The sequence below is a fragment of the Lissotriton vulgaris genome, chromosome 2_1, assembly GCF_964263255.1.
Source record: "Lissotriton vulgaris chromosome 2_1, aLisVul1.2, whole genome shotgun sequence".
NCBI classification, from domain to species: Eukaryota; Metazoa; Chordata; class Amphibia; order Caudata; family Salamandridae; genus Lissotriton; species Lissotriton vulgaris.
The window spans coordinates 1833475666-1833501144 of NC_141687.1; the positions used below are offsets into that span (position 1 = coordinate 1833475666).

The 25479-nt window shown below is 45.4% G+C and overlaps 1 protein-coding gene across 4 annotated transcripts in view; it reads left to right on the forward strand.

Annotated features, from left to right (window-relative positions):
• The window catches only part of ITGA11 (integrin subunit alpha 11), a 592938-nt gene extending 567739 nt beyond the window's left edge, over positions 1–25199 (forward strand). For all 4 annotated transcript variants that reach the window (XM_086957973.1, XM_086957974.1, XM_086957976.1 and 1 more), the window contains 2 exons: positions 17112–17225; positions 22002–25199. In XM_086957973.1, coding sequence (XP_086814099.1) covers positions 17112–17225; positions 22002–22073 — 186 coding nt within the window. In that variant the 3' untranslated portion in view covers positions 22074–25199. The remainder of the gene's footprint in view (positions 1–17111; positions 17226–22001) is intronic.
• Positions 25200–25479: the final 280 nt, after the last annotated feature.

Below are 25479 nucleotides of genomic sequence, written 5' to 3' on the forward strand. Positions count from 1 at the left end.
TGCTTATGAGTGGGTGGGTGACAGTCTTTCTGGATTCAGGGGGATCCATTTGAAGGTCTTGCAGAGAATGCGGAGGGTGTTGAAGCATGTGGAAGATACAGCGTTGATCTGTCAGTTCATGGTTTGGGAGGAGTCGGGTATGATGGCGAGGTTGCAGGTAAGGTCCGTGGGTGTGGCGTTGTAGCCAAGGGTGGTGGGCCCCCAGGGGTTGTCCCACGCGGAGGGGATGGATCTGAAAAAGGACTTCCGTTTTCTCCGAGTTGAGCTTAAGGCAGCTGCTGCTCATCCAGGATGCAACGACCTTCATTCCTTCCTGGAAACTGTGTCTGGTGATGTCGGGTTCCTTGGTGAGGGAGAGGGTGAGATGGGTGTCGTCGGCATAGGATACTATGCTGAGTCTGTGTGTTCTGAAGATGGTAGCGAGGGGGGCCATGGGGCTGAGTGAGGATCCTTAGGGTACACTTCAACTGATCTCTGTGGGTTCAGAGAGGAAGGGCGGGAGTCTGACTCTTTGAGTATGGCCAGTGAGGAAGAAGCAGATCCAGTCTAGCGCAGTTCCCTGTATTCCGCGCGTCGTAAAGTCTGGCGGCTAGTGTGTGGTGGGAGACGGTTTTAAAGGCTGCTTAGAGGTCCCGTAGGATGAGTGCTGCCATGTGGCCTTGGATAGAGGAGAGTGCGGATGTCGTCTGTGGCAGCTAGGAGGGCAGTCTCAATGCTGTGGTTGCAGCAGAATCCGGATTGGGAAGTGTTGAGGATCGAGTTGGATTCTATAAAGTTTGTGAGCTGGTTGTTGACGATTTTCTCTGTGACTTTGGCGGCAAAGGGGAGGAGGGAGATGGGTCTGTATTTCTTGAGGTCGGTTGGGCTTCTTGAGGAGGGGTTTCACTTATGTGCATTTCCAGTCATCGGGGAAAGTGCATGTTTCGAGTGTGCAGTTGATTGTACATCGTAGTTCAGATGCTATGGCGGAGGTGGCTCTGTGGAAGATGTGCAGCTGGCAAGGTTCGGTGGGGGCTCCTGAATGTATGCTCCTCATGGTCTTTGCACTGTCTTCTGTGGTGACAGGGGTCCAGGCGGTGATGGTTGGCTGGGTGGTGTTGCCGGTGGTAGGTGTTGTGTCGGTGCCTTGGTTCTGGTCATCGAAGTTGTCTAGAGGGTCCTGATATTGTGATGGAAGAAGGAGCCTAGTTTGTCGCAGCGGTTCTCGGAGGGAGGGACGCTGGAGGTTTCGCAGGGTAGTTTGGTGAATTCTTGTATGATGCGGAAGAGTTCCTTAGAGTTTGACTGGTATTGTTAAGACGAGCTGATACAATCTTACTAAATGGTGAGAAATAGATTCTTCTCTACTGACTTTTAAGACCATCCTCACCACCATACAGGAAGCAATAGTCTAAGCAGGAGATTGCTGTTGCTTTACAACAATTTTATGGCTGCTAAAAGGTAGTAGATGAAGCGTTTTTCTCCGGATTTTTTAAAATTGTGAAGCCTAAGTCTGAGACCTTAGTAATTAGGCATGCAAGGGATAATTAAGAATCAAGCAGGAATCTGAAGTGTTTCACAGTATCTACTGGAGCAAGGACATGGCCCATGTTTTATGGGACCAGGAGTCCTCTTTTTTCCAGATCATTATCACTTCAATTGTTGGCCTATTGTGAGGAAATGGGGTGTATTATAAGGTGTGGGTGTGTGATCTGACAGTGTAATACACTGCTAACCCCTTTAGGACCAGTCAAGTTTTGTTTGTTAAATCTTAGCTCAGCACTGGGTAGCTGTAGCTCTGAGCAGTCAGGCTTACACTAAGAAGCAACTGTAAAGTATTTCAACAACACCAAAATAATTGAAAAAGTAAGAAACTCAAAACTCAATGAATCTCACATCAGGGGCATGGATAGCGGTCAAGATGGCTGCTTCATAATTCAGAGCTCCACCCCCTGCCCCTGTAAAATCCAACAACATCTATAGCAGTGCCTTATCAGATGGAGTGGAGACGCCAATCTTGGTCCCTGCCTTCTCCCGATAATTCTCTCGCCTCGGTGCCCACTCTGATCAGCGATCACACTCAGCAACTCTGGGCATTAGCTTGCCTCATCTTCACTAATGGCCCCACCAGACCGCCGGGGATGCCTGGTCTCACCCTGGAAATACCCATTAAGGGACCATCTCTCAGGGAAGCCAGGAAGGGTTTCGCAGCGGTCGAAGCGCCTTGGGACCCTACGGGTAAGTAGTGCGCTATATAAATGCCAATACAATACAATACAAGAGATGGGAGCTCCCTGGTGCGAGCGATTGGGCAGTGGTGTCGGGCCCGAATGGGCCACAAGGAGGATGCCGCACAATATGCTGCGATGTGTGGCCGCAATAAGCTGCAGAAGGTCTTGGAGAGGTGATCAGGCCTGCAGCCGCATCAGTAAAGCTGAGCTGGTGCCGCCAGTCCCAGCAAGTCTCCTTAAGTGTAGAAACTGCCCTTCATCATAAAGTGAGTACCAAGTGGGCTCACGTCTGATGGTCGCAGCTGGAAGTAGACCTGGGCTGGGTCATCAGAGGCGGCTCCTCCCACATGGAGGAGCGTCGCCCCACTGCTTTCTTTCAGTAAAAGAAGCAGAAACATAAAATGGTATTATATATACCATTTTATATTTCTGCTTCTCGCACTGCGAGAAAGCAGAAGGCAGGGTTTGGTTGGGGCAGGCAGGTGGGCGGTCCTGCTTGAGGGCAGGAGAGGAGTGGTGTTGACCTGTCTTTCCTTCATCAGGATCTCTGTAGTACAGTGTAGAGGGTCTTGGAGGCAAAGGGAAGGCTAACTGAGGTCGAGGACTTCACTAAGGCTTTTCAGGTTTCACTGATGGCCCGCTAGCATTGGGTGATTATGCTAGAGACCATAGGAGAGGATGCCAAGGCCAGGCCCTGCAGGTACAATGTCTACATAGTGGCCCCAGCCCACTGCCTTCATTGCAGAATGGATCCGGTTATGGGTTCCACAGGAGTCACTGTCGGCTTGTTTTGTGTGGAGCATGCACACAGGTCCCTTACAGTCAGGCAGCTCCTGCGGCCCACCTGCCCCCCAGACCAATTATTGCCCAGCTCTTTAACTTTGTGGACAGGGATGTAATTCTCCAGGAGGCCTGGAAGCAGGGCGAGCTGCACTGTGGGGGTACCAAAGCTATGCTCTTTCCAGACTATAGGCTGAGAGTACAACAACAGAGATGCCCCTTTTCAGGCAGTCAAGGAGAAGCTCAGAACAATGCAGATCACATACATGTTGCAATATCCGACTCATCTCAAAGTTATCTACAATGACCATATGCTGTTCTTTGATACCCCGGAGAGTTCTTGGGCCTGGGTGAAGGAGCGCCAGGTCCTCTGTCCTGGGGACCGTGAGTCACCCTCCCCGCCCCGTAAAGACTCGGCTACTAATGTCTGGAGACAACTGCCTCGATGCACCAGGAGGGACAAATGGTGACATAAATAAGACACCGTACAGTATAGACACAACACTGTACCACCCAAGCCATTTGAAGTTGGCTTCCTGGAGGAGGGGGAAAGCAGTAGGGTCATCCGGATATTGATGGGATTTCCAGGCAGTCAATTGGCAGACAGAAGGCATTGCACTACTGTCACAGATCAGGCCGTAGGATGCCTGGCTCTTGTTGCCAGTTATTGTTTGTTTGGAGAGTTTTTGTTCTGTGCTCAATAGGGCAACAGATGCTTCATGGGGGGAAGTGTAGGGAGGCGGGTGGGATGGGTGTTTGGCTATTACTGGATGCGGGACCCCAAGAGGGCAGTTGGTTAGCTTGCAGTAGTGTTTCAGTGTTTAATACGTTCAGGCCCTGGGCCTCATGCTGTTATCCTTCACATTCTCCAGAGAGCTTAACTCCATCACAATGGTTCCACAGACAGTGGACTGTCCCTCAGGGGAATATAAGATAGTACCGTGGAACGTGAGTGACCTCAATGACAAGATTAAGCGGGGATGATCATGGTATATGCTAGGAGACATGGTCCAGTGGTCTTCATGCTTCAAGAAACACACTTACTGGGCACCAACTGGTCCTTTCGAGATACACAAGGAGGGTCAAGCGGTTTGGCCATTTTGCTCAAGTGGACGTCCCGTTGCTGACATGGGAGGACCATATTGACCCGCTTGGGCGGTTTGTGATAATACATGGAACTCTTAACGTACTGCTTGGATGTTTGGAAGTGTATATGTCCCTCCCTCAAAGGTTGGGCATGACTGTGGAGGTGGTGCCGCAGAGCTTGACGGTCGGCTGCGCCTGAGTTTACGTTGTCAGTGGGGAATTTCAATGCAGTATTGGACCTGGAGATGGAGATGACTTCCACACCGGGACTTCACACCCAGGGCTGGGTGTATGAGATGGGAGATAATTGTAATTGTAATTGTAATTTATATGTATATAGCGCATTATCACCAACGGTCTCTAAGCGCTTGCTTTGGGAACCCGTCCTGGTTTTTCCCTGTGAGATAACCAGTACTGGGCACCCCCAAGGTGAAAGCCGGGCATCCCGCCGCGGGGGGCCATAGTGGAGAATAAGCAAGCTATTGCCCGGAGTTGCAGAGTGTGAGCCCGTGATTCGAGCAGGCACCGAAGCGAGAATTATCGAGTCCGTAGACATTTTTTGGGCTCAAGACCCTGCCGCGTCGGGAATTGAACCCTGGTCCCGGGTCTGACCTCTGCTTCATGGTCTGCCTCCTCTAACCATTGATAATGCGGGTAAGTTGACTGCTGACTGGCAATAGCCTAACACCCATGCAATATAGTGGCTGAGCTGGGGTCAGCTGAGGTGTAGGGCGTGGTATTGAGGGGGTCTGATCTTGTGGCATGAGGATTTGGCTCTCATTTTCAAGTTTTGTATACCGTTTGGGAACCTCCCTCCCCAGAGAGGGATTGGCCCATCATCCTTATCCTGCCTATACGGCAGCTTACAGCCTGGGAGAGTGAGGATCTTGACACATAAATCATGGCTGAGGAGATACAGCTGGAGATCTGCATAGTGCCCTTGGGGAAGGCTCCAGGCCCTAATGGGTTTCCGTTTGAACTGTATAAATGCTTTTCGTCCCTATTAATCCCACGTTTTCAGGCATTATATATTGATGATGCATACACCAGTAGGAGGCTTCCTCTGCACCTTAAAGGAGTGACAATCGCAGTCACTCTGAAGCCTGATAACCCCCCCACAGGAGTGTGGGTCATATCGCCATATCTCCCTAATCAACCTAGAGGTGAACAATCTGGCCAAAATACTGGCACCTGACCTCACCACCAAGTTATGCTTGATGGTGCTTGTTGACCAAAACGGCTTTATGACGAGCCGGGGCACGAGATACTGCCTCTACCATTTGCATTTGGCGCTCGCTCAGTGGCCATTCTCCTTCGGCAGAACCTCTTCTTCAAATAGTATAGCACATACGTAGACCAGGAGGGCTGACAGGTGGGAATAAATTGCATGTTCGACTCCGCTCCGATATCTATACCCGCCATATGCGGCCCTAACTGGGACAGGGAGGGGATCTATTTTGATTTTTTACCGAGGTTCTCTCTCTTTGCAAAGGGCAATGTTGTGATAGACAGTGACCTCAATGTCCCACTGGATCTGAGGCTTGATTGCTCTCACACCAGACAGGGCAAACCCGTGCACCATATGCCTTGACCCAGGTGGTGCAGGGTTTGTTATTAGGGGATGCCTTGTGGCTCCAACACGCTCAAGAGCTTGCCTATATGTTTTATTCTAATGTAAGTAAGACGTATTCATGTCTCAACTTTTTTTTTTTGCCTTTCAGTCTCTGCTCCGCAGGCCAGTGGATACTAAGATGGATGTCCGGGTTCTGTCGGATCACTCCCTAGTTTGGCTAATGTTGGGACCTGTTGTCCCACAACTGTTATTCCCAAAGCCACTAGTCAACAACAAACTAGCGCTTTGTGACCCAACGCTTAGAGACCGCATTAAGGATGTAATTGAACACTACTTTGGCAAAAATTACAATGGCGAGGTGTCCCCAGCAACCCAAAAGGACGTAGCAAAAGCACTCTTCATGGGAGAGCTCTTTTCTCATAACGCAGAGTTTGTACGAGTGGCCAAATGCCGCAAACAAGAATTAGAATTGCAGATACAACAGGCATGAACAAGACATAGAGATCGGGATCACACAGGACACTGCTGGACTTGAACTTGTAACTACTCAAGGGTGAACTCCCACACATAATGATGAAGGAAGCAGCCAAGAAGCTGCTATATGTCAACCAGACTTACTACAAATGGGGGGCAAGTCTGATAAAATAGGCATACATTCCACACATAACTATATCAAGGAAATAAAGGGTAGCGAGGGCCATCTTCAACAAGAGACAAAAGACATAATTGTTGGCTTTTACCACTACTACTCAGCTCTCTACCAGGCCCAACATTGTAATGAGCAATATCAGGATGACTACCTCCTCGCTTATGCTCCCCGGGACAGAGCAGAAGAGTTAGGCATCCTTGAAGAGGACATTATCCCGTAAGAAATCCGAGCAGCAATTAACAATCTCCCTTTACATAAAGTTCCGGACCCAGACCGGTACTCAGCCATGTTCTATACAGCCTATGTCTCCATGTTGATAGAACCCCTAGAGAAGATGTTGTGCTCTTTCTTGACATTGGGAGACATCTCCGATACAATGCTAGAGGCCCATCCTCCTTTTGAAACCTGGAAAATCCCCCACATATTGTTCCTCGTACAGGCCTATTGCACTATTAAACTGTGATGGAAAACTGTAAGCATTAATACTTATAGCTTGACACCCCCACATATGGCCTACCCTTATTATAACACTCTAACAGTCTGATTTTATCTGCAGTAGGCAGGCAAACAACAATATGGCAGTCGCACTCATGGAGGTCGCAGCAAAAATATCCTATGGCCGTCCTCTCTCTCAACGCCAAGAAGACATTTGATAGAGCCGAATGGACATGCATGTTAAAGGTGCTGGACAGGGTTCATCTAGGGCCCAAGATGAAAACTTTTATTCAGTCCAATTTAAAGAAACCAACAGCCAAACTCAAAATCAACGCTGTTTTTCCCCCCGACCATCTTGCTTACCAGAAACAGGGGTGCTATCTGTCCCCTCTTGTTTTCACCCTAACTATGGAACCCTTAGTGGCTAGGATTCAAAATAACCCCGCAATTCATGGCATGATAATAAATGGTAGGGAGCACAAATGGGCCGAGATCCCACCATTTCAGCTTCAATTAATGAAAAATCGAATAAAGCTATTTTTTGAATTGAATTGAATTGGTTACAATTCCATAGAGCACAAAAGGGGAAATAATGTTATAATGATAGTGGAAACAGGGCTACAGTGTCCTTCCCACCTTCCTCTTGCTATAAGCTAGTTTACTATAAGTATAAAAGACCTCTAGGCATTGTCAGGGGGACCCAATATCTCCAATTTTAGATGCAAGGAATTACAGCTCAGAACAAGCACAGCTCCTCTTCTTAGGAATAAATCTCTCCAAGTGCTTTATCATGCATGCAATGCCATTTTAAAAGCACCCAACTTTCAGTAGTGCAGCTGTGTTCTATGTTATGTCTATGGGCGCGGAACTGACCTCAGTGAATCAACAGTATACATTGTTTTTTGACCTTGCACACGCTGTACAGATTAGGAGTATAGTGTACATCTAATTGTGTGACAGGCAGAAAGTCCTTGTGCGAAAATGTACCAGGCCTCTGTCCACGGGAATGAATCCATATAGTAACGCTTGAAAAAGCGGCAAAATGGCTGCCAAGCATATATGAACTATTGCTAACTTAGCAATGTCTGCAGTTAATCCCATGACCTCACTACAAAATAACTTGGGAAGCATAAATTGATGTCACACAAGCTTCAAGTTTTGTAAGCCCATTCAGGGTCCTAAAAATCTCTTTGTCAGAGTTCTCTGACTTCTGGATTCTTACCACCAGAAAATTACAGCACTCTTCTCTCAGATGCTTGTGGTAAATTGTGATAGCCAAATTATAAATCTTTCTATCCTGTGGTTTTTTAGACCCACACAATACTTTATAAATGTTTTTGCAACTTAAATTTTCTCTGCTTAGGTCCTCATTATGTCAAACCACTTGGGTGTTATTCTACCTGTTATTGAATGACCTTGCCAGAGACACTGCAGACACACTTGTGGTACATTGAGAATGCAGTGTAAATGTCCAGGACATTCTTCACGTCAGGAAATTTTTGGTAGCTCTCCATGGATTGATTTTTTTCCAAGCACGTTAGGGACGTGGTATCCCCTCCCTCGAGAGCTTAAATTATCCTCCATGGTTTTCTGTGCATGTCCCTTCCCCGCACTCTTTTCCACTATTTTTCTGCCACTTACCCCCCTGCTTTCCATGCATGGTCTTTTGTGCTGTCACAGTCCCTCCCACCTGCCCTATGTGGTCAGCTTGCTGCCACTGACCCCCTACTACCTTCCCTCTGGTTTCTGGTGTATGCCATTATAGTCTCACTGTAGCCCTTCATGGGTTGTTGTTCTTTCAGTGCTCATCCCACATGGCCTCCATGGTCAGCGTGCTGCTCCTGACCTACCCCTTGACTCCTGCCATCTTGCTTCCATGTGCAGATTTATTTATTTATTTATTTATTTTATTTACGCAACTTTTATAGCGCGACAAATACCCGAAGGTGTCTCGGCGCTGTGGAGCAACAAAGGTTCATCATTCTACCATCTTCTCACTGGTTAAACAACCATGTTTTCAGAAGCCTACGGAAACTAATCAGATTCGGAGCGGCTTTTATGGCAGTTGGCAGAAGGTTCCAAAGTTTTGGAGTGGCCACGAGAAAGCGCCTATCGCCCCAGGTGACTGATCTTGTACGTGGCACCGGCAGAAGACTGGTATTGGCCGATCTAAGTTGCCTTCTGGGGGTATAGAGCTGAAAAGCTTCGATCAAGAATCTGGGTCCTGTGCCATGTATGGCCTTATAGGCAATGCAGAGGGCCTTGAATTTAACGCGGCTCTCAACTCTCAGCCAGTGAAGCTGGCGAATACCAGAGGTGGTAGATTTGCGGCGAGGGATGTTGAGGAGAATCCTAGCAGCCGCGTTCTGAATAGATTGCAGCTTCATGATGACACGCTTCTGAGTGTGGAGGAAGAGAGCGTTCCCATAATCTATTTTTGAGAAGACTAAGGTAGAGACCAGAGTCTTCCCAGCTGACGGAGGGAGATAAGGTAGCAGCTTCTTGATCTTTTTCAAGATGTAAAATGAAGATGACACAACCTTATTAACATGGAGGTCAAAGACCAGCTTGTTGTCGAAAATCACTCCCAGGTTTCTGGCTTTTTCCACTGGGACAGGTGGATGGCCGAGCTTATCTGGCCACCAACCGAGAGACCATTCAGGAGAAAGTTTTCCGAAGGTCATGATCTCGGTCTTGTCCGAGTTGAGCCTGAGGCAATTCAAGGCCATCCAGGTACTGACCTCGAGCATAGCTTTCTGGAAGTTGGCTGCTACGGTAAGGCCATCCTTGTGGATACCCAGCACCAGCTGGGTATCATCTGCATTCGATGTTAACTGTATCCCATAGGCCTTTATTATCCTCGCTAAGTCCGCTACATAGATGTTAAAGAGCATGGGACTTAGCGAGGAGCCTTGTGGGACTCCACAAGGGAGTGCAGAGATGGGAGAGTAAAAGTCTCCAAGCCTTACTGTCTGGGTACGGTTTGCCAGGAAGGATGAAATGAGATCCTTAGCCCGACCATTTATCCCCAGAGTTGTGACACGGTCGACAAGAGTGACATGGTCGACCGTGTCAAAGGCTGCCGACAAATTCCCATCCCCTGGCCCTGCTTGCACAGAAATCTCGCAGTAATCTCTCTTTGGAAAATTTAGTAAAATTGGCACAATTACCCATAATTACCATTACTCTTACATAGGGACTAAAGGCACGGGTGTGCATTGTTAAAAACGGGGAGGTGACTGAGGATTTCACTATTGGCAGGGGAGTCATGCAGGGTGCGTATTAGCCCCACTGCTGTTTATCTTATATATCAATGAATTGCACAACCTACTGACTAAACTTACAAATGATGTCCCTAAGATTAATGGCAGCACCCTCCCCGTACTCTCATATGCAGATGATGCAGTCTTAATGGGCCGCACTCCAAATTTACTACGCATTTTAATAAAGGGTTTTGTGGATTTTTTGGCTATTTTAGATCTCCACACCAATTATAAGAAATATTTTCTAATGGCCTGTGGTCCAAAGAAGCACCCTATTAAATAATTTTCTATAGGAAATTAACATTTACAAAGCACCTGCACTTTTCCCTATTTGGGCATGGTATTCGCTGCTAATGGTCTGTGGACCACTCATGTCTCACACAGTAGAGGCAAATTCGCTAAAGCCATTAATTCTGTTCTTTTTTTACCCCAACCAAAAAAGGCAGAGGTAGTATTATCTATTTTTAAAATCTTCAAACTACAATGCATCCTGGTAGCAACCAACGAGGCTGAGGTTTGGGGCTATTTGGGCTATAAGGGCATTCAGACCGAGGTGAACAGATTCTGCAGAAAATTGTTTGGCGCCCCGATCACTGCATCTTAATACATTTGTCATGGGGAGCTGAATATGACATATATAAAGGATTTTATTAGAGCCCGGCCTGCCATCTTTTGGCTCAAAGTATGGCAGAACCCTGCGGCAACATTAACACAAAGTATAATTTATGACTGCCTTAATTGTGACATAGGGCTGGAAATACCATGGCTCTTGGCTGTGCGAGAAAGCCTATCTAGTGTAAATCTTGGGCACCTCTTTTCAAACCCTAGCGATCTGGGTAGTGTGAATAAAAAATCACTACAGGGGATACTTTATGAAAAGTATAATATGTCAAGAAAAGCAAAAGAGATGCATAAACAGTCAGTGGGAAGGTATATGTTAATAGAGAATATTCCATCTTTTTTACCATCAGGGTATCTTCTAAAGAGCATTAATTGCTGGGAAGGACATTACTGTTTCGGTTAAGAGCATATACTATGAAATATATGCTTTGTTTCACACTAGGGTACACTATTAGACTTGAGCAAATGAGTTGCCCATGTGATAAGCGTAGCAAACAAACTATGGTACACTTTCTATTCTTTTGCCATTTTAATCAGATGTATACCAAATTGTTTCTAATCCCGTTTTTTTAAGAAACTCTTATCATTGACCATAAAACAGCTTACACTAAAATTCTTAGCTTGGACAAAGATGTTCTGGTCATTCGAGTATGTTCTTTTTTTAAAGCAGCTATTCAGGCACATTCTACTATATGTGATGAATGACGGCTGAATCTCAGTATGTATTGTTTAAACCATGGTGTCAAGTAAATGACATTTATTTAGTGTATAATCCACATGCCATTCTCTTTCTTTTTTTCTTGAAGACTGTATTTTTATGTATTTTAAAGATTTTAAAGTGTATTGTAAACTGATGGATTATACTTGTGCTTTTATGGATTCGACAAATGGATCCGAATAAAGATTTATTGAATTGAATTGAATTGAATTACTCTTTTTCAATGCCAAATTCTATTTAAGGTGATGAATCTTGGCCACCATATTTTGACCAAAAGAGATTCTTCAATAAATACAAGCTAATAATCAAACCCAGAGAAATGTTAGATTTTAACCCCTTCCATGCGGCAGCGATTCCCCTGGTGTGCTGTAAACAACACGAACAGGGGCGGGCCGTGACGAACCCCAGCCGTCATCAGCACACGAGCACCGTAGTGCATGACGGCTGGGGTTCGTCATCAGCATGGAAGGGGTTAAAGTGTATTGTAAACTGATGGATTATACTTGTGCTTTTATGGATTCGACAAATGGATCCGAATAAAGATTTATTGAATTGAATTGAATTGAAAACTTTTATTCAGTCCAATTTAAAGAAACCAACAGCCAAACTCAAAATCAACGCCGTTTTTCCCCCCGACCATCTTGCTTACCAGAAACAGGGGTGCTATCTATCCCCTCTTGTTTTCACCCTAACTATGGAACCCTTAGTGGCTAGGATTCATAATAACCCCGCAATTCATGGCATGATAATAAATGGTAGCGAGCACAAATGGGTCGAGATCCCACCATTTCAGCTTCAATTAATGAATTGGACCATTTCTCTCAAGCTTTGGGCTTCAAAATCAATTTCTCTAAATCACAGGGCACGGGTTGGCAGATCCACAGAATAGCCTCCGAGACCCCTACCAGAGAGATGGTTTCCAATGGGAGATGTCAGTGATAACTTGCCTGGGTGGCTTGCTGCCGACATGCGCGAGCACCATTTACAGTAGCAACATTTGTCCTCTTTTCACTTCCCTTTTCAATGACTTTATACAGTTGGGGCACATTGGAAATCACCTGGATTTTTCTGGCTTAATTGTCTCAAAATGAACTTCATGTCCGACTATGATCTGTTCTCCAAACCCTTCTCCTCACCATCCCCAAATGGACACAAACACAGCCATAACAAAATGCTAGACTTTGCGAGGGAAAATCCCAGCGAGTGGTATGGGCATCCTTCATTCAAACCATGGCTGAGGGTGTCTTGGGCTTCCCTGACATTGCTTCGGACATCGTTGTCCATCACTTGACTGGAACCACGATCCAAAAGCAAACCCTGGGTACAGATGGAACAAGCCTTCTCTCCAGTTCCCTTGTCTGGGCTCCTGTGGCTCCACGCAGCGGCCTGGACAGGTGCCCCATCCCCCCCACCAATGACATCTACACATCTAGCTTATTGACGGTAGTTGTGAGGGAGGTGGATATTCCCGACATTCCCTTTCAACTCACCCCTCTGACACATAACTCAGACTTTCCTCCAGGCATAACTAATCCTAATTCCTTTAATTGGAAACAAGGGACCTCTCCCATTTAAGGAGACTTCTAAACTGATGGGGATATTGGGACACAGGTAAACTTGGTCAAGAAACACTGCCTGACCAGACAGGATACCTATAGCCTACTACACTGGGCAGGTAGACCCTCGGCAGTGCTTGGCGATGCAAATTGAGGAAATTCCTATAGAAGCCCTCTATCTTAATAACATCCATTGCGGAGGTTTATCCTGGCTATATCGACATAGCCTTAACCTTAAACCCTGTAAAAAACATGCCTGTGTAATGCACTGGGAGAGGGAATTGGCTACTGCGATCTCTGATGACACATGGTTCTATCTGGCACAGAGCCTCCAAATCTTCTATTTGTCTGTGATACAAAGAGAATGCATAAGAAAGGCTAAAACGCTTGTATCTCATGCCCATTCGCCTCAGCAGGATGTTTGGAGGTTCGGACCTGTGGTGGAAGGGGTGTGGGGAACGCAGCACTTTCCTGCACACCTGGTGGCCATGTTCGGTGATCCAGACATTCTAGGACAATATCCTCAACATGGTTCATGCCATCAACAGTGTTTAACTGCCACACGATCCCCTTACAGTACTTCAGCGTGACACAGCAGTGGACAGACTCTTCCCCACGATGACTCCTCAGGGGCAACTATACCACCATCTCCTCCGAGCAGTGAGATTGAGCGTGGCCCAAATGTGGAAGCAGCCACATGCACCTTCATTGAATATGTGGGGAAGGAAGGTCTGGTCAATTTATGCAATGGAAAAGCTAACATTAGTTATCAGAGATAGGATGGCCAAGTTCGATGTTACATGGCGTCCATTCACCACTTGCATATGATGGCAGTGGAGCACAGAAGGGCGGCATCTGACAATGTCCAGGACACTTAGGGCATGAGAGATATGTATTGTAACCTCTTCAGACACTGAGGGAGGCTCACCACAAGCCATGCATTTGACTGAATTACACTGTTACCTGTGGGTTTTGAGGGGACCTCGGGGCTCTTCATATGCTTGTGGGGTGAGGTCGTATGCCAGCTGGCACTGCCCTAGGTGGGTGTATACGTGCTCTGTCACCCACATTGTACTTTTCATGATGCTGCTGCCGGAAATGTACTATATGACCTGTTCATTCGTTCAAAATGCAAAATACAATTATTTTTAAAAACATTTTCAGAGTGGAAACAGTTACTTAAAGTTACACTGGGCAACTGACTGCCTAGAAGGCAGTCAGAGCGACTAGCAAGGTCCAACAGAGTTGCCTCCTTCAAACAAGAAGTCTCCAGTCCAGTTCCAGCTTCAGTGGCTCCTTGCTAGTGACGTCTATGGAGTGGTCCTGATGTAAGGGATACAGGATGCTGAAGATGCTCATGGATGCTTGAAGATGCTGTTCAGTCGTTGTGGGTGGTCCTAGGGCTATTCTGCTGTCCATGGTCCTGGTGAGGTGATTCTGGCCACAGGTGTCTACATTGCACCAAGTCTTCCCTGGGTGAGCAAAAGTCCAGTCGACACTGAACAACCAGACGCTCAGCACAGCGTTTTCCTTCTTTTGACGATAAAATCTGCTTCTAGGCGGCAAAGCTGCACTTAGCAGACTCCCAGATCCAGCAGACTCCGGTGCAACTATTGAGCATCGAGTCCTGGTCTCTTGGGCTGCACAGCAGAGAGGAGCAACGATCCAGTTTTCTCGGCTACCAACTCGCTCCAGCAGGCTTTTTCAGCTTTTGTAGCCCTGTGCTTCAAACTGAAAGTCAGTAAACTGGCTCTTGGAGTCTCTGCTTCAAGTTGGGCTTGAAGGATGACTTCTTCGTGAGCAGAACAGAGCAGGCCGTCCTTTCCTTTATTTTCCCAAGGAGCACCAGGTGCAGTCCACCTTCAATACATTCTCTTCTTTGCTGGTTCCAAGGTCAGCAGGTCAGTCCTTTTTCAGCCCCCTTCTTCCAGTCCGTGAGATCTGCATTCTGGGTACCAGGGGTGCCTCTTTTATGCCCAGAAAGTACTCTCAGGGGAGCTATTCCAGTCACTAGCCAATGGGTTACTAGGTTCTCTCTCACCTTATGACAGCTTCCTTCCCAGAAAGCTCTAGTTTGGTCACTCTCAAGATGGCTGAACCTGTCTATCAGTCTATAGAGCTTGGCAGCCCACCTTAGTGCTGTGGCTACATGTGGGTTACTCGCCCACTGAAAAACCGGGTTGTCCACTGTTTTCCATCTCTGTTCTCGACTCCAGCCTTTATACCTGAACAAAAAAGCAGCCCCTCTCGAGTGTAGGTACTATTTGCCCTACAAAGGTGGCATCCCTTTTGAAGCTTGCCTTTTGTGGTAATAACCAGTGTGGCTTTCTTCCGGGAGGAGATGCCACCTCATCCAGTGGTAGGTCTCTATTGTTACCTCTCCTCTGAGTCGTTCACACATCACCCAGGAGGAAAGAAGACTGTCTTGTGGTCAGCCCCAGCAAATGGGCACTAAAAAACTGGGCAACAGTGTGGCAACTTTCTAAAAGTTGCATGTGGCAACAAGTACATTAATTGTGACTTGGGCACCTAGTTGTTTGATACCTTGAAGTACCAACTTTAGTAGTCCCATTCAGAAGTTAGCACGGCTGAGTTGCAAGTCTGTAATTCTGTGCATGCCAATGGGGCCACCAATCTCTCTCCTAGTAAAAAACAATATAGCATATTTGTAAAGTCGAAAACATGTTCTACTTTACTAATATGTTGCCCCTGCTTTAGTACTCCAAAGGTCTATTGCAAGGGTAACTTACACACATTATAAAGGGAGTTTGGGCATCATCATTGCTTGAAATAGCGAAGTCGAGTTAGCAGCTTAAAACTGCCTTTCCAGTCTACAGTGGCAGACTGGGAGCCATGTGTTTATCCTATCACACTCAGGGTGGCACAACAAGTGCTACAGGCCTTGATGGACACTTTAACGTACAGGACCTGAGTACTCCTGGTACTATATAGTAGGGACTCACAAGTAAATTAGACTATGCCAATTGGGTGAAAACCAATCAACTATGTACCTTTTTGAGGGTCAGTGCACATGCACTGAGCCCTGATTAGCAGTGCTCAGGCCATTTCAGAGCAATTACACTTCTAGTCAAAATCAAGGCAAATTGTGGGGGGTCACACCTGCAAAAAAGCCTGTTTCCTCACACGATTGTTGAGCTGTCGCTCATTTTCCTTCATCCAGCCTGCAAAAGCTTTAATACAAATCTAGATATTTTCTTTTTACTGGAGATCCTCCTCCTTGGCAGCTGTTATTTCTGCGTCAATACTGTGAGACAGTTCGATGAGACTTTGCACAGTTGAAGAAATCATTCTTCCACAGCTAGCATGAAATTTGAACATTGACTAAGTTATCCAGAGTCTTTAATGCAAACGGCAGTAAAGGAAAGTGCTTTGAAAAAGTGACCCTCCATAATGCAGAAATTAACGCCCCTCGCAACAAGGAATCTCACCGCCTAAAGAGCACAGGGAGGTGGTGAAAGTATATCCCTCTCCATGTGGTCTGTAGATAACTCTACACATGACTGAATGAGTGTCTTTAATGCCAGTGTTAACCACCATAAACTCACTGTCCAGGAGATGTTTACCACTGATGGATGATGTGCACTATTTTAAAGTTACATGGGACAACAGAATCCAGGTCAGGGGCTGATCATTTTCAATATCATACCTGGCTGAAAACTGAAAATGCGCCTTTCATCGGCACGTCTTGCTGAGTAACACGTTGAAAGTTCAATAAAGATGTTTGAACTTCAAAAAAAACAATCTGAATATTAGGTTCTTATAATAGCGGGTTCTCCCTTTAGACTTCACTGTCCATCTACAATGTGTCAAAGGCTGGTTAATGAAGTATGCCTTCCTCTAAAACCCCCAATAAAGTAAATAAAGATGTAGATTTATATGGCATTGTTCTATGCAGCTTAATGTTGAGGGTCCATCCATATAGGTAGGTGTTGTTTTGGCCTCCCTAGGAAAGGCAGGAAAGATCCTTATTTCATGTGTATGTGCCATAGGGTCAACAGATTCCATATATCAGACAAATTTGGTATGCACTGATCCCTGTCTTTAACAGCCATGCATCTGCAGATAAACGTTCACGTTTCCTTTAGATTGGTCAAAAAAACGATTCTGTGATTGAGACACCAAAATGCATGTTCAAAAGTGCGGATTTTAGTGTATTGATTTCTGGCAAACTAACTGTTTTGTGCTGGTTTGTGTTTCAGGTAATATTCGATCTTTCCAAGCATGAGGACTTTGAGATCCCCATCTGGATTATCATTGGCAGCACATTAGGAGGGCTCCTGCTCCTGGCGCTCCTGGTCCTGGCATTATGGAAGGTAAAGGACTCTTATGATTGCCTTGTTTGTGGGGTGGCTTAGATTCACAGTGGCCTGAGCGATCATTGGTTAGATAAGTACATGTGGGTAGAAAACCCAAATTTGAGCTCTGGAAATTATGTTGATCAGAAACAGATGACCTGCTATAAGAAATAGTCTTACCATTACACACAAAGCACACACACACAAAGACACTATTTTTCTCTCCTGAAAGTTCATCTATGTCAGATCCAAGTATCTACTATATTACAGCAGCTTACCCATTTCTACAACCTGCTCCAATCCAACACACATACCACAGCCCAATACAACTATCTCAGTATTTTAAACCTGCGGTAGACTCGCGAACCTGCCTCAGCAAGAAAAAATAACTTACCTTTGGTAATGATATTTCTGGACAATTCCTCATCCAAGAATACCCTCCATAATCTAGACTGGCTCTTGACCCCACCTGCCCAGGATGTGATGACATTGGAGTTTATGAGGCACCGACCAGTGTAATAAAGTAATATGCTAGTAAATTTCTATGCATCATCAAGGCCTCAAAGAGGAACTGAGTGAGGATCAATGACAGAAACATATATAATATATGATATGTTTGCATACCTTGGAATCTTTCTAATCACTGTACTAACTCATTATGGAGGGATGTCGGTGAGGTGTCTATGGGAAGATACAATACCCACCAGAAATATCATTACTAAAGGTAAGTAACTTTTTCTTCTGGTGGATACTTCCTCCTACAGATTCCTCACCTTATTACCCTCTGAAAGGTGGGATTGAGTGGTGCTGATTATCCATGGAAGTCATGCAGCACTGCTCAGCAAAATATCACACCATGTGCCTAAAATGCGTGGCAATGCATTTTAGCAGCCGTATATGAGGATGACCATGTGGCTGCGCACCAGATGTCAACCATAAAAACACCTCTGGAGAAAGGCTTGGCAGCAGCAATGGCGCTCATGGAATGAATGCCAGCTGGCGGGTCTTTTTTGCCAAAGCAGAGCTCTTCTTAATGCAAAGGGTAACCTAATGTGAGATTGTGTGTTTGGTTGGCACATTACCCTTCATGGCTCGGGCAAAGCCCATAAAGAGCTGATCATCCACTCTGCCCTGTTGTGTGTGGTTGGTGTAGCAGGTCACAGCACATGTGGGGTTTAGTCTATGTAATTGCCCCTCCTCTTTGGTGTGATTAAGCGTAGGGAAGAAAGATGTGACATTATTGGAGTGGCCAATGCGAAAGCCAAATGCCACTTGCGCTAGGAAGATTGGGCAGGTGCAAAGAACCATTGTATCTGGGTCAGCGGCTTTTTCTTGCGGTCAAGGAGATTATGGTCAGTTTCATTAAAACCAAAAACACAGCATGAATATACCAACCCAGAAGACATGTGGCATTTGCTATGCAGAGGATGATACTACCAGAAGCAGACTTTTTGGCCCACAGAGTCTAACCTCATAGACTCTTGGTCTGAAGGAGCTGTTGGAAAGTTACATGGGTTCCACTTAGAGGCAGAAGGTTGGCGCAGTAGACTCTCTGGAGAAGAATGTTGCGTCAAAGATTTTGGGCCATATAGTGGAGATCTGTACCACTAAGCTGTTGACTTCTGGTTATGAGAATGGTTTTTCTCAGGCAGCTATCATAGGCTCCAAGAGTGCCTTGTTAAAAGGTGGCAAAGGCTCTAAAACTGAAGAGGAAAGCTGTAACATTTCTGTCAAAATGCTAGATGTGGCCTTGGTAGTGGGCAAAGATAATTCCAACGTTTCTGCCACTGAAGAAACTTTGCCTGTAAAAGGCCAGGAAGAGTTGAAGACCATTTGCATTGTATAGGCCGTAATTTGTGTTACAAGACGGGAGGAGGTTGTCAGCCTTAGAGCCATCGTCCTCTGTACTTCCATAGTCTTTGTCAGGCATGCCAAGAGCTTCAGGGTCAGATCTGTAAGGTACCTCCATATGGGTAAATCTCTGGGGCTAGAGAGGAGTTGTGCCATAGGTTCATCAGCATCACAGTCCAGAACCTATACATTTGTACTAGGTTGATGATAGCTGACTTCGAAGGCTTTGAAGGCAGTGTTGAAATTGATTCAGCATATTAGGCATCATTGAACACATCAGTTCGGCACCTTGAACGGCCTTGGCTTTCGTCAGAAGCAGTGCAAAGGCCAGAGCCTGTGGAGGGGGGGGAATTGAACAGTCTGAGCTGCTGAAATTTGAAAACTCACAGGCGCAGACCCATGCTTGTAGAGTGGCACACAGGGTAACAGGGATGTCTTGGAGAGATCCGGCATGGCTTGCCAGAAGGCCTAAACCTGTACCTGGCCAGCTGATGGAGTCTGGAGTTTCAGGATTGTCTTTTTCAGTGTTTGAATTGGCACAGACAACAAGGAAGAGCCTGGCATTGGATAGCAGCACTGGGACTCCTGAAAGGTCCTGAGAGCATGACTATTCCCTCGAAGAAATAGTGGAGTTATTCTTTCTTTGATGTTTTTCTAGTTCTTGTGGGAAGATCTTTGGAAGAGCATTCCAACTCTGGACACTTATCTGAAGGGGAGAGTTTCATCGGGCAGATCCTTGAAGGTCTTGGTATGAAGTAGCCTGGTGCCTCGCTCTCTGATGGCCTAAGAGTTCATCAAAAACAGGAGACCAAGGCAGGGGGTTGTGATCCTAAACACTACATGTAGATGTTACGTTTGTCTGACACGGACATTCTCTTACAACATCTGAGACAGAATATAAACCCTTACACTTGGTAAGATACATATAAACTAGTCTCATTCAAAGCTGAGGATTTTTATTGGTGGTGCACGAAGAATAGCTTTATACCTACATTGATGTGGTGCAGAAATATGGGAACTAATTCCAACGTCATGGTTGGTGCCTTATATAGTCCTATGTCATCACATCCTGAGTGGATGGAATCATGGCTGAGGATGTGTGGCACCACCTGACGGCGCTGTAGAGTTATTGCTGAGGAAAAAGATTCCAGACTGTCATCTGAAGGATTTTTATGAGGTGAGGAATCTGAAGGAATATAAAGTAACCATAAGAGCAATTGTTACCTCTGACAGATGTGTCTTTCCAATGTAAAAAGACGATCTCCTTGGGTGATTGTGGTGTCAAGATCGGTGGTTGTCTTTTCCAGAAAATGAAGCATCCATCAAAACCTTAAATGGCTACTTTCTCCAGGCTCCTACAGCAGCTTCCTCAGGAGAAGGCTGGAGTGAATGTTCTCTATGTGATCTTTAGAATAGTTCTGTACCAAGCACTTTTTGCGCCACCATTACAATTTGCTGTTCTTCCCCATGAATCTGAATCAGTTCCTGCCTGTAGCATCCCTTCCTTCAGGACAACTGCTTATGCATAGACTGGGCTTGCAAATAGTTTCATATTGACTCTTGACATTTGCATATCACAGCTCCTTTCTCTCCGGCAGAACCTAGAGGATCAGACTCCCTCCCTTCCTCTCCGAACGCACCAATATGAACTATTGAGTACCCCAAGGCTCTTCTCTCAGCCCCACGCTCTTCAACGCCTACATGGCCCCCCTCGCCGCCATCATCAGACAGCATGGGCTCAGCATTGTATCCTACACCGATGACACCCAGCTCATTCTCTCACTCACGAAGAATCCTGAAGACACCAGGCTCTGCTTCCAGGAAGGAATGAGGAACGTGTCACCCTGGATGAAGGACAGCTGCTTGAAACTCAACTCAGTGAAGACCGAGGTCCTCAACTTCGGATCCTGCAGCTCCACCTGGGACAATACCTGGTGGCCCTTCACCCTCTCCCACTGGTCACGCACGCAACCTCAGCACCATCCTCGACTCCTCCTTCTCCATGAACCGCCAGATCATTGCAGTCGCCTCCACCAGCTTCAACTGCCTGCACATCCTCCGCAAAACCTTCAAGTGGATCCCCCCCCGACTGCAGAAAGACCGTCACCTACGCACTCATAACCAACAGACTGGTCTACGGCAATGCCCTGTACGCCGAAATCAACAAAACCCTACTACACAGACTCCAGTCCATCCAGAGCACCGCTGCCAGACTCGTCCTCAGAATGCTGCATCAAGAACACATGACCCAGCACCTGTGAGACCTCCACTGGCTCCCTGTCGAGAAAAGGGTCACCAAACTCCTCACCCATGCCTATAAATCCCTCTATGGCATCGGACCCAAATACCTCAACGAGAGAGTATCCTTCCACGTACCCAAGAGGAACCTAGCACTGGCAGAGGTCTACCACATCCGCAGAAACAGAACGGGTGGGAGAGCTTTCTCCTACATCGCAGCCAAGACCTGGAACAAGCTCCCTGTGAACATCAGACACGCGCCAACCCTGCACACCTTCAGGAAGGAACTCAAGACCTGGCTCTTCGACTGATTCGGAGCTGCTCCCCCCACCCCCACCACCACCTTGAGACCCTCAAGGGTGAGTAGTGTGCTACATAAACCCCTGATTGATTGATTGAGCCACTGAGTAAGTATAGGCTAGTGAAATGTCAGCAGCCAAAAACACCCGGAGGAAGTTGTTGTCCCACCTTACCATGTAGATAACCCTACATCTGGTGTTTCTCCTCCAGGTGCTTCTAAATAATAAAATGGTGAAGTGTTTTATAGGATCATTAAGACTCACTCTTCCTGAATGACTGTCCTTGAAAAATGTCACTGTTACTATCATAATCAACTGAAATGATGTTATAAGTTTTCAGCCCTACAGCTGCAAGGCAGGTGGGTAAAATTGTATACATTTGATAATGCCGTTTTTGTTTTTGCAGCTGGGATTTTTCAAAAGCACACGTCGCAAGCAGGATGAGGAGCAGGAGGAAAATGCCAAGGTCCAAGAGTGAGTCTTACTGACCCGCAAACGCCCAGATCCTCAAAAGCACATCTGCGTGGACCGCCAGGAGACACCTCAGTAAAAACATTCTAGTTGCTCTATTCCATAGAGAGCTAATGATGTGGGGCGACCAACAATGCCTTGCGGTCTTTGCAAACGGGGGAAATGGACGGTGCATGAAACTGTTCTGAAACGGCTCGCTTTCCCCAAAAATGGTACATCAAGGAGAGAAATATCAACTGAGGAACTGGAAATAATGGAACCCGACCCCTAACCAGAGCTTCCAACTCTTTCTTCTGTGTTCATTTTTGGTTTCAGATTGAACATTTATGGTGAAATGCTGTAGTAGGTGGCTTAGGTTATATGACTATAACCATGCTAGCTCGAAAATGTTAACATCCAGAAGAACCTTCTTAACCTCATTCATAAGATTTATGCACTGCCCTTGTATTGCAATACATTTTGTTAATCTTTCGAAACCCTCATGCATTTAGAACCACAATGCAACAGGTTTGTAGGAAGAAAAGCAGTATGACCATAGGGTCTGCCATTTGATAATTAATGAGAATGTAGCTGTACTGAGGTGGCCACAAGTCACTGTTACTTGAGGAGAATTCTGGGATGCTGTAAAAATGGTTTGCTGATCTCACTCCAATCCCCAGTTGGCCACTGAAAGAAAAAGCACATTAGCAGAGCTGCTGAAGGTAGAAAGAGAACAAGAGAGGCCTGTCCCCTTCGGTTGCTGTAGCAAGATCCCTGGTTGGATACATAGCATAGTTTCCCTTAACCTTTGAGATGTTGTAATACATGTACCAGTTGTAAGTGACAAGCCCAGTCCTACTTAGACCCTTTCTGAGCAGAAGTGTTCAGTGGTGGTGCAATAAATTAAACTACTAGAGTATCACTTTTAATTGGCTTGAGAACATCAGTGTGCAAGACATGCCCACTGAACGTTTACCAACCTCAGAAAGATCAAAGTAATCAAAAGACTTTATATATTATTTCATAAAGGCGTGTGACTATGTTAAACTTAGTATGGAAACTGGGGTAGAGACTATCTGAATGTAAGGGGGTACAAGGTGACAAGCTGGATGCCATATAGATCACTTCTTGGCTGTGTGTTTTACCATGCATCAATAAGCAGCATTGTAGAGAGGCTGGTGGACAGGGTATACATATGGGGAGGTGAAATGAATATCTGTTGTAGGGTTTACTCAGAGAACATGAGATGTAATTTGATGGAAGACTGGTCTCTGTATTTGCAGTTCAACAAGTGTTAGGTCATGCACCTCATGTGCAGAAATGATGAGGAGAAACAAAGGTGAGAGGTAAACATCCCACAACAAAAGATGGGCCTAGAAGATATTGTTTTGGAATGCAGTATAAGATTTTTTAACGAGTTGGCAAGGCAGGCTGTGTTAGAGCGGGTCATATCACTGGTGAAAACAACATCCATAATATTTTGTGTCATTTTTGAGGCCGATAGGCCACATCTTTAGATAGATGAAGACAAAGTGAAATCAGACAAGGACGAGTGATCAATGGCAAACGAGGAGAGTAGTTCAAGAATTTAAATATATTACGTGTATAAGGGCCTGCATTTTTCAGAAGAAGAACAAGTGAGAGATCACAGATATGAGTCTGGATATGAAGCAAAGGAGAAACCCCACTATCCAGAATGATCTTCCTCTGTTTGTCCATGTGAGTCTCCCTTTCCTATTGAATTCATTTTCTTGACTACACTACCACCATCTCTGAAAGGCTGCTTAATTAATCCAAGATCTCTTTAGTGAACAGTAGCCCTTTAGTTTTTCCTGCACTTTTCTCTATCCCATAATATCATTTAAAACGCACAAAGAAACTGTATGTTTTGCTCATTGTCTAAAATATATTTTTACTCACTCAAGAGACAGTAGGGTCACTAAGGAGATAGTGAAATACTCAGTTCATGATATTGTATGGGGCTGCGCTAATAGCAGGTAAATCAAGTCACGAGACACTATATGTGCTGAGTTGACAATTGGACTGCATGGGACTGAGCCGATAGTCTTATACATGAGATAAATAAGGCCATGCTTAGGGTATGATACTATGCTCATGAGAGAGAATGGGAGCTATTAAATTTTAAATATGAACTGGAAGGAGCTAATAACTTACACGGCAATTCAAGAGCTAGTGCAGGTGCAGAGCTGGTATATAGATTATTTGATAAAATAGTATGAGGGATGAGTTCATAAAGGCATACTCCATTCATGAGATGGCACAGGGATTCAGGTGATAGAGAAACTTCATGAGATATCAGGAAGTCTGGGCTGATAATTAGACGATTGATAAGATGGTTCTGGGGTTTGATGGTTAATGGGCTACTTAGTTTATGAAAGAGTGTGGGGTCTGAGTTTATAGAGAGTCTATCCAATCATGAGACAACATTGTGAGGTGTGTGCGATGGAGCTGCTATATTCATGAGATGCAACTGGGGTGGGGTGGTATTGAGACAATTCATGAGCAAGTAAGGCTGACATTCAGCCACTCAGTTCATGCAATATCATAAGGGCTAAATTGATACCGACCCATTAGATTCATGATCTAGTAGAGGCTGAGCTAATAATGAATCAGCCACCACGTAGCTGATAATAAGCACCATATTTCATAAGACAGTGCTGGAGGATCTGCTTATAAAGAGCTGCCTGATTCAAGCCCTAAATATACCATGATAATTTCCAAAATCCCGAGCAGTGAGTAAATTGACATTTGTGATGGTATAACCACAATCTCGGAACACTGTTGACTTGAGTGTGTTCAACATAATACCTTTATTCTGCAGGGATCCAAACTTGGAGAAGGGATGTGTATCCATAGGTTTTTTTCAATGTCAGCTTGAAATGCATTCCAATTTCTGTGCTTTGTAAGAAAAGTTGCTGAACGCCCAGCCGTTGTCACCATGTGTAGTAATTGTAAATATGTTGTGAAATATATAATGATTGTTCTTTTTTGCACAATATTACACTAACTTATGATGTGATGACTTATTCTTATTTAAACCAAAACAGATTTGGGACCCCCTGTTCATTACAAAAACAATATGTCAATAGAATTGTTGGAAACAGAATATGCAATAAATAATGCTGGTGCCTAATCTTTATGTGCTTTTGCTTTTAGTATTGAATTGCTGCAAATCACTTTATGCAAAGCTCAGGAGGACTTAAAGCTTCACGATTTTTGAAAACCGAGTCATTGCTACAAGCATGCAGAGCCCCAAAGATGATGAATAGTAGGACATATCGTTATTTCAGCACAGTCAAATTTATTTAAAAAAAAGAAAATGATGTCATCAGAATGTGACTGTTTAGTTCTCAACGGTGGCTGTATTTTCTTTTGCAATCTTCTAGCCACCAATATCCGCATTCCTTTTGCAA